Source organism: Loxodonta africana, chromosome 3, assembly GCF_030014295.1.
Source record: "Loxodonta africana isolate mLoxAfr1 chromosome 3, mLoxAfr1.hap2, whole genome shotgun sequence".
Taxonomy (NCBI): domain Eukaryota; kingdom Metazoa; phylum Chordata; class Mammalia; order Proboscidea; family Elephantidae; genus Loxodonta; species Loxodonta africana.
In genome coordinates, this window is record NC_087344.1 from 24,778,607 (window position 1) to 24,794,990 (window position 16,384).

Genomic DNA, 16,384 nt, shown 5'->3' on the forward strand with positions numbered 1-16,384 from the left:
GCTGGAGGGTCCTTAGAAAGCTGCGCCAGCAGGCATTAAAGGGAAAGGTTTTGCCTGTTCCATCGCTGGCTGCCCCACCTGAGTTCCGGGGGGAGGGGATGCCACACTGCCAGAGAGGAGGGAAGACAAGAAAACTTTTATTTGCTGTACAGTCCCAATTTTTTTTTTCCCCCAAGGTCATCTCATGCTTTCACGCCAGTCCAGTCTCCTCAGCCACAGCTTGTGCTTAGGCTCAGCTCTGGCTCTGCTGCTGCTGCCGCTGCAGGTTGTCTTCCTCTTCTTCCTGGCCTTGGACTGGTGGCTGTGGTGGCAGGTCCTCCAGTCCTGGGGAGGCCGCTAGGAGCTCCCCAGTGGACCTTGCCAGGCGGAAGACCACAGGGATCCGGGCCAGGGCAGGGTTGGTCTCCTGCAGGCCCTGGATCCATTTGGCCAGTGTGGCCTGGTCGTGGGCACCGGCCATGCACATGGCGAAGACAGGACCTTCCTCCACTGTTGGGAAGAGAGGGGGCTTCAAGGGCTTGTGTGGTGGGGGCTGGGGCAGCTCTCCCAACCCCACAACCCCTTCAAGGCCAAGGGCTGGAGCTTTCAGCTAGCTTTCTTGCGTCTCCAAGCCTTTGAACAAGCTATCCCCTCTGCCCTTCCCACACTTTACCTGCATGATGCCTTCTGGTTCTTCAAGATTCCACCAGGAAGCCCTGTGACCCCCCCGACTCCACCCAAGGCTGGGTATGTGCCTCTTCCCTGGGCTCCCAAGAATGGAACTTGCATAGTCCCCTGCTGGTCTGAGCTGCTGAGGGCAGAAACTGGGTCTGTCCTGGTCACACCCAGTAGCCAGCACAGAGGGAATAACACAGTACATAAATGTGTAGAGGGTACAACCAAGGGCTCACAGGCCTGGTGGCCTCTAGCTAGAGTGTGATGTCTGACCATGGAGTGTAGCTGGGCAGCGGGGTGGGAGTGTGTGTGTACATGTGTCTCTGCTGGGTGTGTGTGGCAAGTGGACAGTTTCAGCCTGGGCCCCACCCCTCAACACTGCTCCCCATTCTGTGTGGTGTTTGGAGTCCTGCCCCTCCCACTTATTACCTTCCTGGATGTCAAACTCATAGTCATCCCAGCCGCTCCTCCCATAGTCCAGGTCCAGCTGCATGGGGTAGTAAAGGTTCCATTCCTCCAGAATCTCCTCCACTTCCTACTCCAGAAGGGGAGAGCGCAGGCAGGGTTGGAAGCCAATGAGCTTACAGCCACCTTCCTGCCTCTACCCTCCCAGCAGCTGCCCTGCCCCAGCCTGCACCTTAGGGCCCCTCACATGAGGACTCTGGGCAGTGTCTGGCCTCCCCCAAACCCCCACACTCACCCTCTCCTCAGGGGCCAGCAAGTCAGCTCTGAGGATGTGGTAATAGACACACTTATCTCGGAGCCACAGGGAAAAGGGGCCCTCGACAAAGATAGGCCGGGCTGGGTTGTGGCGAGCCAGGGCAGCCTGCTGATCGGGACTCTGGATTCCTGGTGTGGAGACACACATGTCCTTGAGCCCTGGCTGAGTGGCTCTGCCCACAGGCCCTGGGAGCCCATCCACAGGCCCGCTGGGAACCTGGCAGAGGCTGGGGCAGGTACAGGCCTTACCTACAATGTGGGGCTGGGTGGGATCCGCTGCCCCTGTGGAGTCTTTGGACAAAGGCATCTGCAAGGAAGAGTGTAGGTGGGAGAAACAGGGAAAGGGAACCCCAGCGAATTCAGGGCATCTCCCAGACCATCTACTGGGCCTCATACCACTCAAACCTACCCCCTCCTCACTTCCATCCAATTTGGCAAGAGCCATGAACATTTAAGATGCTTACACCGAGGGAACCCTGGAGCTGGCCCATCTGTGTTAAAACCCTGGCTCTGCCACAAGTGGTGTGACTTTGGCTGAGTCAGTTTCCTGTGTGCCTCAGTTTCCCCCACTGCAAAATGGGAATGATAACAGCATTGATTTCAGATGGTTCTAAAATGCTTAGAGCAGTGCCTGGCACATAGTAAGTGCTAAGTGCCTGTACAGTTAAAAGAGAAAAGTAATTTCACATGCACAGATCCCAGGAAGGAGACGTGAGAAGCAAGTCCCAGTGCATGCCTCCATGCGGAACAGTGGGGAAGGAATACCCTTTTGTGTCTTTATACCCTGAACATGATTACTTGTTTGAAAAACAAAACACAATTTAATTAAAAAAAAATGCACATACACTTTGACCAAAACATCCCACGGTAGACAACTGCTGATGCACCGTTCATCCTTTCAGGTTACAAAGAAATGGGCTGGCTCGGCAGGTACTAACTTAGAACGGGCTCCAAACCATGGTGTTCAGTGAGAAAAAGCAAAGAGCAAGTACAGAATGTGTGTACAATGCTCTGCATTTGGAAAACACTTTTAAAAGTGTATGTTTTGCTCCTAGGCGTCTTCACGGAACAGTACACATGTTTATACTAACATTTCATTTCAAATTTAACATTCTGGAGTTTTTGTCTTAACTTTTTAATGGTATATTAATTCTCTCTTTCTCATAGTAAAACTCTTGGTTCCTGGCAATAATAAGGAGCCCTGGTGGTGCAGTGGTTAAGCGCTGGGCTGCTAACTAAAGTCGGTGGTTTGAACCCACCAGCAGCACCAAGGGAGAAAGATGTGGCAGTTTGTGCTTCCGTAAAGATTTACAGCCTAGGAAACCCTATGGGGCAGTTCTACTCCATCCTATAGGCTTGCTGAGTTAGAGTCAACTCGATGGCAACGGGCACTAACAGTAATACTTTTACTTGATTGATCCTTCAATACACATAAAATGGCTTCAATCTTACTACTAACCCTAAGGCCATGGGATTACATTTAGGATTACTCTGAGTTGTTTCCTGTTCTTGGGATACACACCAGGGATGGGCAGTTGGATGAGTGGGTTCAACAACACCTCAGAATCATTTTGTTCTCTCAATGCCTACGTTACCAATTAGAAATTTAATCCCATTTATCAGTTTTCAATTTTGGTTCGTTTTTTTTTCCCTTTTTTGTTTTTGAATACACTAAACATTTACACAGTGTAAGTCGACCCATATTAAAAGAGACGTTATCACTTCCATTCCTGCCCCCTCTACCCCATTGTCCAGCGCCCCCTGGAAATAATTCTTTGTACTCACTTCCAGTTCATATTCTTTTTATGAAGCGAACAGAAACACACATACGCTTTTCTGTCTCCTCCCTTCTCACACCTAAGGTAGCTCACTAGACACTGGTCTTCACCCTTTTCACTGCTTTGTTCATTTCCCTGGCTGCTCGGCACCCTACAACTTGGAGACCCCATGGTCCACATGGCCAGTATCTCCGGAGGGCACTGGAGTTGTTTCCACTCAAAATCTAGGTGCTGGGTAGAACGGTAATCATTTTACCATGGTTTCAACTTTTCTCTATGTATTTTTCATAATGAGCTGAAGGTGTGGAAGAATATTTAAATAAAAAGGATATATATAAATAAAAAGGATATATATAAATAAAAAGATGTAGCTGCTTGCAAATGCAGACTCTGGAAGGAGACAGTGCTGGTAAGGGCAGTCACCCCCAGGGGAGAAGCCTGGGGACTGAAACGCCAGGGTCAGAGAGGCAGACTCGTCACTGTGTGCTCTTGTGTGCTGTTTGGCTTCTTTACCACGTAGGTGCAGTACTTACCAAAATGAAGAGATGCGTTAAAATCTACCCTTCCTCTCCATCTGCTGCTACGCTCCAGGCCAAGTCCAGGCCCTCTCTCACCTGGATGCTGCAGTCACCTCCTATCCTGCCACCCTCCATCCTCTTGCCCCACCACCATCCAGTACCAACCACACAGCAGCCACAGGGAGCTTCTGAAATTGCAGATTCTTCCAGAACCATGACTCTGAGTCTGTCACTCCTCTGCTTAAAACGGCTCCATGGCTCTTCCCACCAACCGATAGGTTTAAAACCAAGCTCTTTAACCTGCAGTCCCCCGTGCCTCTTCTTCCCCACCTCCAGCACCCTGGTGTCCCATGTCCTGGCCCCAGGAAGCCCTTTCAGTATCCCAGGGATTCCCAGCCTTGCACATGCTGCTTTCTCTGCCTGGAAGCTCTCCTCGCCCCTCCTATCCTGCAAAAACTCAACTCACTCTCACCTCCTTCAATAAGTCTTCCTTCACTCTTGCCTCCTTTGGGCTCCGACAGCCCCCCGGGCTTCTTTGCCTTAGAACTAGTGCTCTGAGGGAAACTGTTATCTGGGTCTCTCTGTGAGGGACATTCTTTGGACAGCCAGCATGGCCTGGTATGAGTGGGGGCTCCCAGGATACTGGGGGTACTTCGTTCAGTCATTCAACAAACACCTGGTGAGCATCAGCTTTGTGCCAGACCCTGTGCTGGGTACCTTGGGAGACTAAGTCATGGTTTTTTCCATTTGGGGAGCTCTGGTCTAGCAGGCCACACAGATGGTGAACAAGGAACCAAATTAATAAATGTGCCTAGTATAGGCAAGGGGTGGGTGCCTCAGGCTGGTTAGGAGGGGCATCCTGAGGAAGGGACAGTGGAGCTGAGACCTAAGAATATGAAGTCCCTGGGGGAAGTCTTCCTAAGGGGAGAGTGTTCCTGGCAGAGAGAACAGCAAGTGCAAAGGCCTGAGGTGGGACATGGCACAGAATGCTCAAGGAACAGAAAGGTCGACTGTTGCCTAGAACATGGTGACTGTGGGAGAGGGCCTGGAGCAGAGGCTGGAGGCCATCAAAGCCTTGTAAGCTGTGGTGAGGAGTAAGGGCCATAAAAATCCATGGGAGGGTTGGGGCAGGGAGTCAGGGCTGTGTAAGCTGTGGTCAGGAGTAAGGGCCATGACAGTCCACGGGAAGGTTGGGACAGGGGGTCAGGGCTGTGTAAGCTGTGGTGAGGATTAAGAGCCAAGACAGTCCACGGAAGCATTGGGACAGGGAGTCAGGGCTGTGTAAGCTGTGGTCAGGAGTAAGGGCCATGACAGTCCACAGGAAGGTTGGGAGAGGGGGTTAGGGCTGTGTAAGCTGTGGTCAGGAGTAAGGGCCATGACAGTCCACGGGAAGGTTGGGACAGGGGGTCAGGGCTGTGTAAGCTGTGGTGAGGAGTAAGGGCCATGACAGTCCATGGGAGGGTTGGGGCAGGGGGTCAGGGCTGTGTAAGCTGTGGCGAGGAGTAAGGGCCGTGGCAGTCCATGGGAGGGTTGGGGCAGGGAGTCAGGGCTGTGGCGAGGAGTAAGGGCCGTGGCAGTCCATGGGAGGGTTGGGGCGGGGGGGGGGGGGGGCGGTGGTCAGGGCTCTGGTGAGGAGTAAGGGCCATGGCAGTCCATGGGAGGGTTGGGGTAGAGAGTCAGGGCTGTGGTGAGGAGTAAGGGCTGTGGCAGTCCATGGGAGGGATGGGGCAGGGGGTCAGGGCTATATCACCACAATCACTCAGGTAGGCAAGCCATGGTGGCGCCCAGCCCAGGGTGGCGGCTGAGAGTGTGGACAGGGGAGTGGATACCTGGTAGATGGTGACCCTGGCGCTGAGGTCAGGCTCCATGTGCCGCAGGCCCAACTTGGCCAGGTCCACCGGGTCCTGGGGCAGGTCCTGGGGCACAGGGAAGGGGTTGATGTTCTTGAAGCGGGAGAACCACAGCTTCATGCGCAGGAACTTGAGCATGGGGTAGCTTTTGTGTCCAAATATCTGAATCAGCAGGAACTCTGTCTCCTTGTTGGGCATCACCCCTGTGCAGGCAGACGCAGGCAGAGCCCCGGGAGGGAGGCAGGGGATGGACAAAGAACACAGAGGAAGAGATGGAGGAAGAGGAGGGACAGATAAGCAGAGATGAGACCAAGAATCAGAGGCAGAGAAAATTGAAGTCAGGGAGAGGGCAGACAGAGAGGGGTAAGGAGACGAGTCAGAGCCATGGGTGGAGGGAGCTGCCTGCCGCCTGTCACATGAGGCCTGCCCCCGCCAGATGTGAACCAGCCTCACCGTGGTTCTCCATCTGCTCCAGGATGGCGAGGCCACACTCCTGCTGCCGAGGATAGTGTACGAAGATGTACTGGATGATGCTGCGTGGCCGGAAGACCTCCTTGGGGAAGATGTCCAGCAGCAGGTTGTAGACGGCCAGGTCCCGCTCAACGCCGTACTGCCGCATCTGGCGCAGGGCCAGGTAGATGAAGTCAACGTGGCCCCGCCTGCGCACGCTGTGCTGCTTGAAGTTCTGTACGGCCTGCACAAAGCTCGCCTTGTCCCGCTCCCCGCTAGGCGCCTGCCCAAACAGCTCCTGGTGGGGCGCCAGGCCCTTCATGGGCCACCTCGAAGGCTCAGGGGGGCGTGGGACCACCGAAGAGTCAGAGTCAGAGCTGTGGGTGGCTGCACTACAGTGGAGGCCCCGCGGGACCTTGGGGGCAACCTGGGGACAGAGGATCGCTGCTGGAATATGGCACCTCCCAGGGCCCCTTGGAGGCTGCCGGGCTGGCTCTTTCCTAGGAGAGGTGCCAGCAGTATCCCTGAGGGCGGCCCTGGGGAAGTGTGGTACTGTGGTTACAAACCCAGGATTAGGCGCCCTTGCAAAGTGTGATAAAACGCCATGCTGGCATGGCTGTGAGGAAACGGACACTCATCCACTGCTGATCAAAAAAAAAAAAACCTGTTGATCTTGAGTTGATTTCGACTCATAGTGACCCTATAGGAGACAGCAGAACTGCCGCATAGGTTTTCCAGGGAGCACCTGGTGGATTCGAACTGCCAACCTCTCGCTTAACAGCTGTAGTTCTTAACCACTACACAACCAGGGTTTCCTCCATTGCTGGTGGCTGCTAGGAAAACCTCCATGGAGGCATTCAGCAGTGTTCACCACGATTACAAACACAGCTTGAAGCACACCCGTGCCAAGTGACTTTTGTTCAAAGTCATCCACTGTAGCAGTGGAAACGGCCCACGTGCCCATCAGCAAGGGAGCACAGAAACAAACAGCCATGTACCTGGGCAAGGAACACCTGCAGCTGTCAAACCGACTGAGGAGGCTCCTGCCCTGTGAGCTGGAATAAGCTCCAAGGGGTATTATTAAACAAAAGCAAGGTGTGAAACAATGTGTGAGTAGCTCCCCATTTGTATAAAAAAGAAATACATGTGTTGTTGTTGTGTGCTGTCAAGTTGATTCTGACTCAAAGCGCTTAGCTGCTAACCAAGAGGTCGGTGGTTTGAACCTCCCAGCCGTTCCATAGGAGAAAAGACTTGGCAATCTGCTCCCATAAAGACTTCAGCCTAAGAAACTCTATGGGGCAGTTCTACTCTGTCCTACAGGGTCACTATAAGTCAGAATCTACACGATGGCATACAACATAACGGAGCAGAACTGCCCTGTAGGGTTTCCTCTGTTGTAATCTTTACAGAGGAGTCCTGGTGGTGCAATGGTTGAGCGCTCAGCTGCTAACAAAAAGGGCGGCAGTTTGAACCCACTAGGGGCTGTGCGGGAGAAAAGACCTGGTGATCTGCTCCCGTAAAGATTACCTAGGCAGTTCTACTCTGTCCTGTAGTGTCACTATGTGTCCAGAATCAGCTGGAGGGCACATAAAAATAACAATCTTTACAGAAGCAGATTGCCTGGTCTTTTCTCCTGTGGAGCTGGGGCTGAGTTCGAACTGCTGCTGGGTTCATTGCGCCACCAGGGCATGAATACTCTCTCTCTCTCTCTATTTTTTTGAATAGGTATAAAATATCTCTGGAAAGAAATACAATAAGCAGTAACATCTTTTGCCTCCAGAGAGAACTAAGTGGTGGCTGGACAGGAGTGGGACAGACTCTTGTCATGATATAGCCTCAGAACTTTTTGAATTTTGAACTCTATTCCTCACTGTAATTAACTGTATTACCTGTTCCAAAAAAAAATTAAAAAGGAAAATACAGGTTTCGGAGTCAGCAGCAGTCTTGGCTTGACCGTTCTAGGCCAGGTGATGACGGCCCATATCCCACTTTAATGTTCAGGCCTCAGTTTCCCTATCTGTTTTGATGGCACCTCCCTTGGGTCAAGGAGATCTTACTGCCCAGAGTGGGCAGTGCATGCTGAACAGAAGTTGGCAAACCATGGCCCACAGGCCAAACGCTGCCAGTTGCCTGCTTTTCTAATTAAAGTTTTGTTGGAACACAGCCATGCTCATTCATTTACTTAGTGTACGTGGCTGCTTTAGTGTTACTGCGGCAGAGTAGAGTTGTTGTGACAGAGATAGTGGGGCCTGCAAAGCTGAAAATATCTACTATTTGACCCTTAAAGAAAAAGTCAGCCAACCCCTCTTCTAGATGGTATTCTTCCCTCCCAGGTACTGCGCAGCACTTTATAAGCATGAGACACATTTAACTTTTTACAACTGCCCCATGAGGGAGTCTTCTTACTATGCCCATTTTACAGATGAGGAAACCGAGGCCCAGAGTGATATAGTAGGATGCTGACTAGAGTCTGTGCTCTCAATCCCTCTGTTCTGCTGCCTCCAACAGCTTATCCAGATGTATTGTTTAGATAAGGTGTTATTTTTTTTAAAAAAAGGCGTTGAATTAAAGTGAAATTTTAGACAACTAAAACTACAGGAAGGACCCCTAGTGGAGCAGTGGTTAAGTGCTTGGCCGCTAACCAAAAGGTCAGGAGTTCGATCCCACGAGCCACTCCACAGAAGAAAGATGTGCAGTCTGCTTCCATTAAAATTACAGGCTTGGAAACCCTATGGACAGTTCTACTCTGTCCTGTAGGGTCGCTGTGAGTTGAAATCGACTGAATGGCAATGGATTTGGTTTTCTAATTTAATACTACAGGTACTAGGAAGTTCTGGAATGCTCAAAGTGGGGGAAACAACACAAATGAGATGATGCAAATAAAATGCTTAGCACAGGGCCTGGCGCAGAGTATATCCTCAATATGGGACCTATTAATACGATCGTCACCATTGTTATCTGTGGCTGATAATTTACTTGTGCATTCTGGTCACTTTGGATAAAGGAAGGAAGTTCAATTTTCTGCCGCCATCTTTAGAAGTGGATGGAGGAGCCACCCACAATCACCACCCACATCCATTTAGCTCATGCACCCTTTTCAAATTCAACCTCCTCACCCACATGCCCATCAGCACCTCTTAAAATAAGTTAGGGACCTTCCACCTCAGAGCAAAGAGGCCAGCTCAGACCCCCTGAAGCTGGCTTCACAGGGTGGATTTTGAAGGGGTTGGGAGCAAATCCCGGGCTCTCGTTCCGTGACTCTGACTAGGGGAGCTGACCACCCAGCTGGCTGTTACCTGAGAGAAGGGGGCTCCTATGAGGGCGGCCCCGAAGATGCCTCCCCAGCCCCGAGAGAGGCCCCGGGCTAGCAGCATGGCTTGGACACAGCTCATAATTGCTTGTCAGATGACCACCTGGCCAATAGAAAAGACACCATCAGCCTGGCACCCTCACCCACTAACACAGACAAGAACCCCACAGGCGTACAGAGGCCATGTTCCAGACTGCATGGCTGACTTACCCCATGACTCTGGACAAGGCCTTGGTTTCCTCAACCACCAGATGGGGTTAGATGACTATTAAAATCAAGGGCCCCTGCTTCTAGTGGGCCCAACCCTTCACTTTCTTGAAGAATTTGTTCTGTAACGGTCACCCACCCTATGGATCTTTTTTTTTTTTTTTTTTAAACAGCTGTATTCATATACTATGCAGTTCACCTTTTAAAGCGTACAATTCAATGGTTTTTCATGTATTCACAGAGTTGTGCAACCATCACCACAATCTAATTTTAGAACATTTTCGTCACCCCCAAAAGAAACCCTGTACAGAGCAGTCACTCTGTTTTCTCCTACCCTCAACTCTAAGCAACCACTAATCTCCTTTCTATAGATTTGCCTTTCTGGGCATTTCATATAAATGGAGTCATATAACATACGTGCTTTTGTGTCTGGACTTTTTCACTTAGTGTAATATTTTCAAGGTTCGTCTATGTTGTAGGTTGTATAGACTGTCATTTCTTTTTATTGCCAAAAAACATTCCATGGTGGGACTTTAACCACATTTTATTTATCCATTCAATTGATGGACATTCTGGTTGTTTCTACATTTGGACTCGTATGACTAATGCTGCTATGAACACTCCTGTATAGATTTTTGTGTGAACAAAATTGCTGGGACATATGGCAACTGTTTAACATTCTGAGGAACCACCAAAGTGTTTTCCAAAGTGGCTGTATCATTTCACCGCCCACCAGCATCAGGCTTCCAATTTTCCCCATCCTTGTCAACACTTGTTATTGTCTGTCTTTTTAACAGTTTTATCCTAGTGGATGTGAGGTGGTACCCCATTCTGGTTAGGATTTGCATTTTCCCAGTGATGTTCAGCATTTTTCCTGTGCTTATTGACCATTTGTTTACTTTCTTTGGAGAAATGTCTTTGGAGAGTCTTTGTCAATTTTCAAAAATTCGGGTTCTTTTTTTATTATTGAATTGTAAGCGTTCTTTAGTCTGGACGCCAGACCCTTACGATTTGCAAAGTTTCTCCCATTCTGTGGGTTGTCCTTTCACTTCTTGATGGTATTGCTTACAGCACAAAATTTGAACTTTTGATGAAGTCCAATTTATGTTTCCTTTTGTCACTGTGCTTTTGATTTTGTATCTAAGACACCATTGCCTAACCCATAGAATTTACTCCTGTTTTCTTCTAGGAGTTTCAGTTCTTACATTGAGGTCTGTGATCCATTTTGAGTTAATTTTTGGGGTATGGTGTCAGGAAGAAGTTCCCTTTATTATTTTGCCTGTTAATATCCATTTATCCCAGCACCATTTGTTGAAAAGACTAATTCTTCCTCATTTATTAGCACCCTTTAAAAAAAAAATTATTTTATTTTTTTTTACTGAAAATTGAGCATAAACATATGTATTTCTGGATTCTCAATTCTATTCCACTGGTCTGTATGTCTAGCCTTAAGCCAGTACATTGTTGTTTATTGTAGCTTTATTAAGTGTTGAAGCTAGGAAGTGTGAGCCCTCCAACTTTGTTCTTCTTGAAGATTATATTGGCTACCCTGGGTCCCTTGCATTTCCACAAGAATTTTAGGATTATCTTGTTAATTTCTACAAGAAAGCCAGCTGGGATTCTGATAAGGAGTGTGTTGAATCTGTAGATCAATTTGGGGGAGTACTGCCATCTTAACAATATTAAATCTTTGGATCCATGAACATAGGATGTAATGTCTCTCCATTTATTGGGATCTTCTTTAATCTCCTTCAACAATGTTTTGTAGTCTTCCGTGTACAAGTCTTACACTTCTTTTGTTAAATGTATTCTTAAGTGTTTTGTTTTTTAAGTATTGTAAATGGAATTGTTGTCTTAATGTCATTATTTATTGTCTGTGTAGAGATACATTTTTTTATATGTTGATCTTATAATCCTGCAACTTTGCTGAGCTCATTTATTAGTTCTAAGAGTTTTTTAGTGTATCCCTTAGGATTCTCTATATACCTGATCATGTCGTCTGCAAATAGAATTTTACTTCTTCCTTTCCAATCTCATACCTTTTGTTTCTTTTCTTGCCTAACTGCCCTGGCTAAAACCTCCAGTACAATGTCGAATAGAAAAGGTGAGAGCAGACATCCTTGTCTTGTTCCTGATCTTCGGGGAAAGCATCCAGTCTTACACCACTAAGTATGATGCCAGCTGTGGGCTCTTCATAGATGCCCTTTTTCAGATTTAGGAAGCTCCTTTCTATTCCTCGTTTGTTGAGTGTTTTTATCAAGAATGGGTGTTAGATTTTGCCAAATGCTTTTTCTGTGTCTATTGAGATGATTGTGTATTTTTTGTCCCTTGAATTGATTTTGGATGTTAAACTAACCTTGCATTTCTGGGATAAATCATGGTGCATAATCCTTTTTATATGTTGCTGGGATTCAGTTTGTTAGCATATTGTTGAGAATTCTTGCATAAAAGATATTGGCCTGTAGTTTTCTTTTCTTGTGATGTCTTTGTTTAGTTTTGATATCAGGATAATGCTGGCCTCATATAATGAGTTGGGAAGTGTTTGAATCATTCTTATCACCATTTAAACCTGTTCTAGCATCTCCCATCTTGACCCCAGGTCTCCCTCCAACCTCTGTCCCACATATCTGCTCCCTTTATAGCAAAATTTCTCCCAAGAGGTGTCTACACACTACAACTCCATCCTCACTCTCTCTAACCTGGCTGCTCCTCCAACCATTCCAATGAAATCTCTCTTGTAAAGGCCTCTGTGTTTTATATCTTATAAAGGCTACGGTTACTTCTCAGGACTCCGTCTTGCTCAATTTCTCAGAAGCACCTGGTACAAGTGACCTACCCTCCCGCCTTTTTCTCAACACTCAGATATTTTCTTGGTTTACTTTCTCTGTTTATCAATCAGCAGGATACATTTCCTTCTCTAAATTTTGCAATGTTCACAAGTGCTTGAATATGCAGATGACTCATCTGGGATCTCATTAAAGTGCCAATTCTGATTCAGCACATCTGGGCTGGGGCCAGAGACTCTGCACATCCAAAACGCTCCTGGATGAGGCTGATGTGCTGATCTGGGGACTACACTTTGTGTAATGAGACTGCAAAGAATTTCACATTGTGGATTTGTCTGCTTGCTTCCCTGCAGTGTCATTTCACTTGTTCCTCTCATCTTTGTATTTCCTATATACAGCCCTGGTGGTTCTCAAACTTTGTTCATATTGGAATCTTTTAGGGAGCTTTAAAAAACTCCTGTGCCCAGGAAAATGCAGAACAGTTTCAAATTCTCATGGACTCCAGACTTTCTGGAGCCCTGGAGGCTAGATGAACCCCTGAAACTAGTGCCCTGAGATAATCTTTGAACCTTAAACCAAAAATATACCCTGAAGTCTTCTTAAAACCAAACAGTAGTTTAGCTTAACTAGTAAACAATGTCTGCCTTGAGCATTGTGCTCTTTTAAGATCTATCTATATGGGGTCAAATTGACAACAGCAACTCAAAAGATTAGATAGGAGCCTTTTGTGGGGGGGGGGGCAGTGAGTTGATGTTAATGCAGGAGGAACAACTCAGAAAGGAGGGTGAGAATGGTTATACAGTTTGAAGAATGTAATCAACGTCACTGAATGCAATCAACGTTATTGAATTGTACATGTAAAAACTGCAGAACTGGTGTTATGTTTTGCTATGTATATTCTCAACAACAAAATAAATAAAATTAAAAAAACAAATTCTCATGCCCAGGCCACACCCCAAATAAACAAAATCAGAATATTTGGGTGTGGGGCCCAGGCACCAAATTTTTAAAGCATACCAATGACTCTAATATGCAGTTAGGATTAAGAACCGCTGCTCTAAATCCTTGCTATTCAAAGTGTGTTCCAGGGATTAGTAGCTTCAGCATAACCTGGGAGCTTATTAGAAATGCAAAATCTTGGCCCTAATCCACACCACCTGCAGAATCAGAATGTGTGTTTTAACAAGAGCTCCAGGCGTCTCCTGTGTGTATTAAAGTCTAATAAGTGTTGACCTATGCGCTAACAGCTCTGAAATGTTTATCTCCAACACCAGCCCAGAGCACCAGCCTCGATACCTAACTGCCGCTTTGATGTACACCCAGCCATCTCAAACTTAACTTGCTCCAAACTGGTATCGCTGCTTAAGCTTGTTCCTCCCCATCACAGGCAATGGCACCACCATTCCTAGTTATTCAGGCCACAAACCTAGGAGTCAGCTCTGAGCCCGCCAAGTTCCTCACTCCCCCATTCAATCCATCAATTTGACTATTCCCAAATTGATTCCATATGCATGCATTTCTCTTCATTCACAGGCCATGACCCCAATCCATTGCCTCTCCCTAGGCACCTACTCAGCCTCTCCCACCTCTACCTTTACCTGCCTCCAGTCAGTTCTCATCACTGTGGTCAGAGGAATTTTTTTTAAATGTAAGTTATTTTCAGTGCACTCTGCCTAAAATCAGGAATGGTCTAAAACCCAAAACGCTTTGCTGTGGAGTCGATTCCAAATCATAGCGATCCTATAGGACAGAGCTTCCAAGGAGCAACCGGTGAATTTGAACTGCTGGCCTTTTGGTTAGCAGCCATAGCTCTTAACCACTAAGCCACCAGGGCTCCAATGTATATCACACGCTTAAAATAAAATCCCACAGGGTCTACTCTTCCAGCTACACTGTTTCTTAAACAGGCCAAGTTTTATTCGTCTCAGGATCTTTGCACTTGCTTTTCCCTCTGTTTGGAACGAACTTTCCCCAGACCTCCCCAGGGCTGTCTCTGGTCATTCAGATTTCCATTCAAATGAGACGCCTCCCTTGACCGCCCTGCCCACCATCTAAAAAGCCTCCATTACCAAGATTAATGCATTTTCAGCAATGATCAGTAGCTGAAATCATCTGTTTCATTTATTTCTGACTTGTTCAATGTCCCGTTCACCCAGAAAAGACGGGATTTTTGTCTGTCTTGTTCACTGCTGTGTACCCAGCACCTGGGGCAGTGTCTGGTAATGGCAGTTGCCCAACAACTATCAAACTGAAAGGAAATAAGATCTAAATTTCTACAAAACCTCTATAAACCTGAACCCCTTGAATGGGTGTACGTACAGCAGCGCTGCGGCTGGCTGCCAAGATTCTGCGTCTCAAGAACAACTGGCAGACACGGGTTCGAATTCTCGCCTGCTACGGACCTGCAGCGTGATCTCGAGCGAGGGCCTTAACCTCTTTGAGTCTCAGTTGTCTTATCTACAAAATGGGAAATAAAGTATGTGAGGCTGCGGGAGCGATTTCCTCTACGTCCCCGCCCCGCACTTCAAAAGGTCACGGCGCTGTAGGCCTGCAGATGGGTCCCTGTGGGGCCGCCCTTCCGCGTTCCCGGACCCGGAACGAGCCACCCCGGGGCCTAGGAGCTCTCCCTCCCCCTCCAACGCGTGACCTACCTCCTCATGAGGCCGGCCGCGGCCACCGGACCGGTTCTATCTTCCAGCTGGGCGCCGCCATATTGACCCGAAGAGCTTCCGGGTTACCGTCTCCTCTCCCCGAGGTGACAGCAAATCGTGAAGACCAGTTTAGAGATGTTCCGCCTACCTTGGGAGGCCCACCAATAACGAGCCAGGCCCCGCCCTTAACAAGGCAAGCCGCACCCTCCACCTGGGAACCGTGAACTATGGCTGGGGAAGGAGTGATTGAGCCGGTCCCAGACTGGGAAGCTGGACTTCGGGGGACTGTGATCCCAGCCTAAGCCTCCGGTATTCCCTCCTGAGACGCAGAGTTGAATTATCAACTTATCAAAGTTGGAAGGGATGTGAATTCCTTCTTTCCCTCAACAAACATCCATTGAGAACTCACTGTGTGCCAGCCACAGTTCTAGGCCCTGAGCATACAGCAGCGAACAAAACTAGAGTGTCACAGCGCTGACACTAGTGGAAGAGACAGGCTCTGCTAATCTAGGTCCATGATTCTGGGCAAGTGCTTAACCCATATGTCCCTCCATTGTCTCACCTGTGAAGTGGGGCAATTATAATAATCTGATAGGGTTGTTTGAGGTTTAATTGAATTAATCCCTGGAGAACAGCCATATAAATTGTTTTGTTATCATGGAGTCCGGTGGCAGTGTTAAGAGCTCAGGCTGCTAGCCAAAAGGTCAGCAGTTCAAATCCACCGGCCACTCCTTGGAAACCCTATGGGGCAGTTCTACTCTGTCATATAGGGTGGCTATGAGTAGGAATCGACTTGATGGCATACAACAACACCACTGTTATCATGCGGGATTCACCCTCAGCCTTCCTCTCCCACCCCACCGCCCCAACCCCCTCTTCACCCCACTGGGACGAAGGAGTCTGGTTTGACCCTTGGGCCACCCTCACTGAGGGCTGAGGGTCGTGTGGGGCTGTGTGTGTGTTCATGAATGTGTCCTGGAACTGTGGGAGGAGGAATGTCACTGCAATGTTGGAGTGGTAGTGTGTGTGTGTGGTGGGAGGGGGTTGTGCATTTTGTTGTATCTCCAAACTCAAGCAAAGGCGTGTAGGTGTATGTGCGGCTGTGTGAGTGTGGGTCAGGGGTGGTGCCCAGGCCAGTCTGGGCATTGGTGTGTGTGACAGCATGTCATAGTGAGTGTCTCATGGGTTCTTGTGTGTTTGTCAGTAGCTGCATGTGTGACTCTTAGTGTACTAGCTTCTGGGTGTCTGTGACTCTGTGCGTGTGGGAAGGGGGATTTGCCCCACAAGTCAAGGGGCTGGCAGTATGTGTGTCAATGTTTCTGTGATTGTTCCTGTGCCTTAATGTGTGTATGACTGCATGTCTGAACACCAGTGGATAAATGACTGTATTTGTCACACTGTATGTCTATGACTTATGCATACATGATTGTGTCCCATCATCGGAGTGCATGTGACTGTGT

General features: G+C 48.3%; 1 protein-coding gene across 3 annotated transcripts; it reads right to left on the reverse strand.

The window, feature by feature from the left end:
* Positions 1 to 117: 117 nt before the first annotated feature.
* On the reverse strand, positions 118 to 15,758 carry ECSIT (ECSIT signaling integrator). Of its 3 annotated transcripts, none has more exons than XM_064280698.1 (9): positions 14,925 to 15,748; positions 14,593 to 14,730; positions 9,267 to 9,383; positions 5,974 to 6,397; positions 5,500 to 5,723; positions 1,624 to 1,681; positions 1,355 to 1,503; positions 1,084 to 1,189; positions 118 to 489 (listed from the first exon to the last, which is right to left on the reverse strand). In XM_064280698.1, the coding sequence occupies exons 3-9, from the start codon at positions 9,360 to 9,362 to the stop codon at positions 233 to 235; spliced, it is 1,314 nt and encodes a 437-aa protein (XP_064136768.1). In that variant the 5' UTR covers positions 9,363 to 9,383; positions 14,593 to 14,730; positions 14,925 to 15,748; the 3' UTR covers positions 118 to 232. The 3 variants fall into 3 exon arrangements, with proteins under 3 accessions (XP_064136768.1, XP_064136769.1, XP_064136770.1); XM_064280699.1 differs by having other exon boundaries at positions 5,974 to 6,139; positions 14,925 to 15,747; XM_064280700.1 differs by lacking the exon at positions 1,355 to 1,503 and having other exon boundaries at positions 369 to 489; positions 14,925 to 15,758.
* Between the last annotated feature and the right edge of the window lie 626 nt (positions 15,759 to 16,384).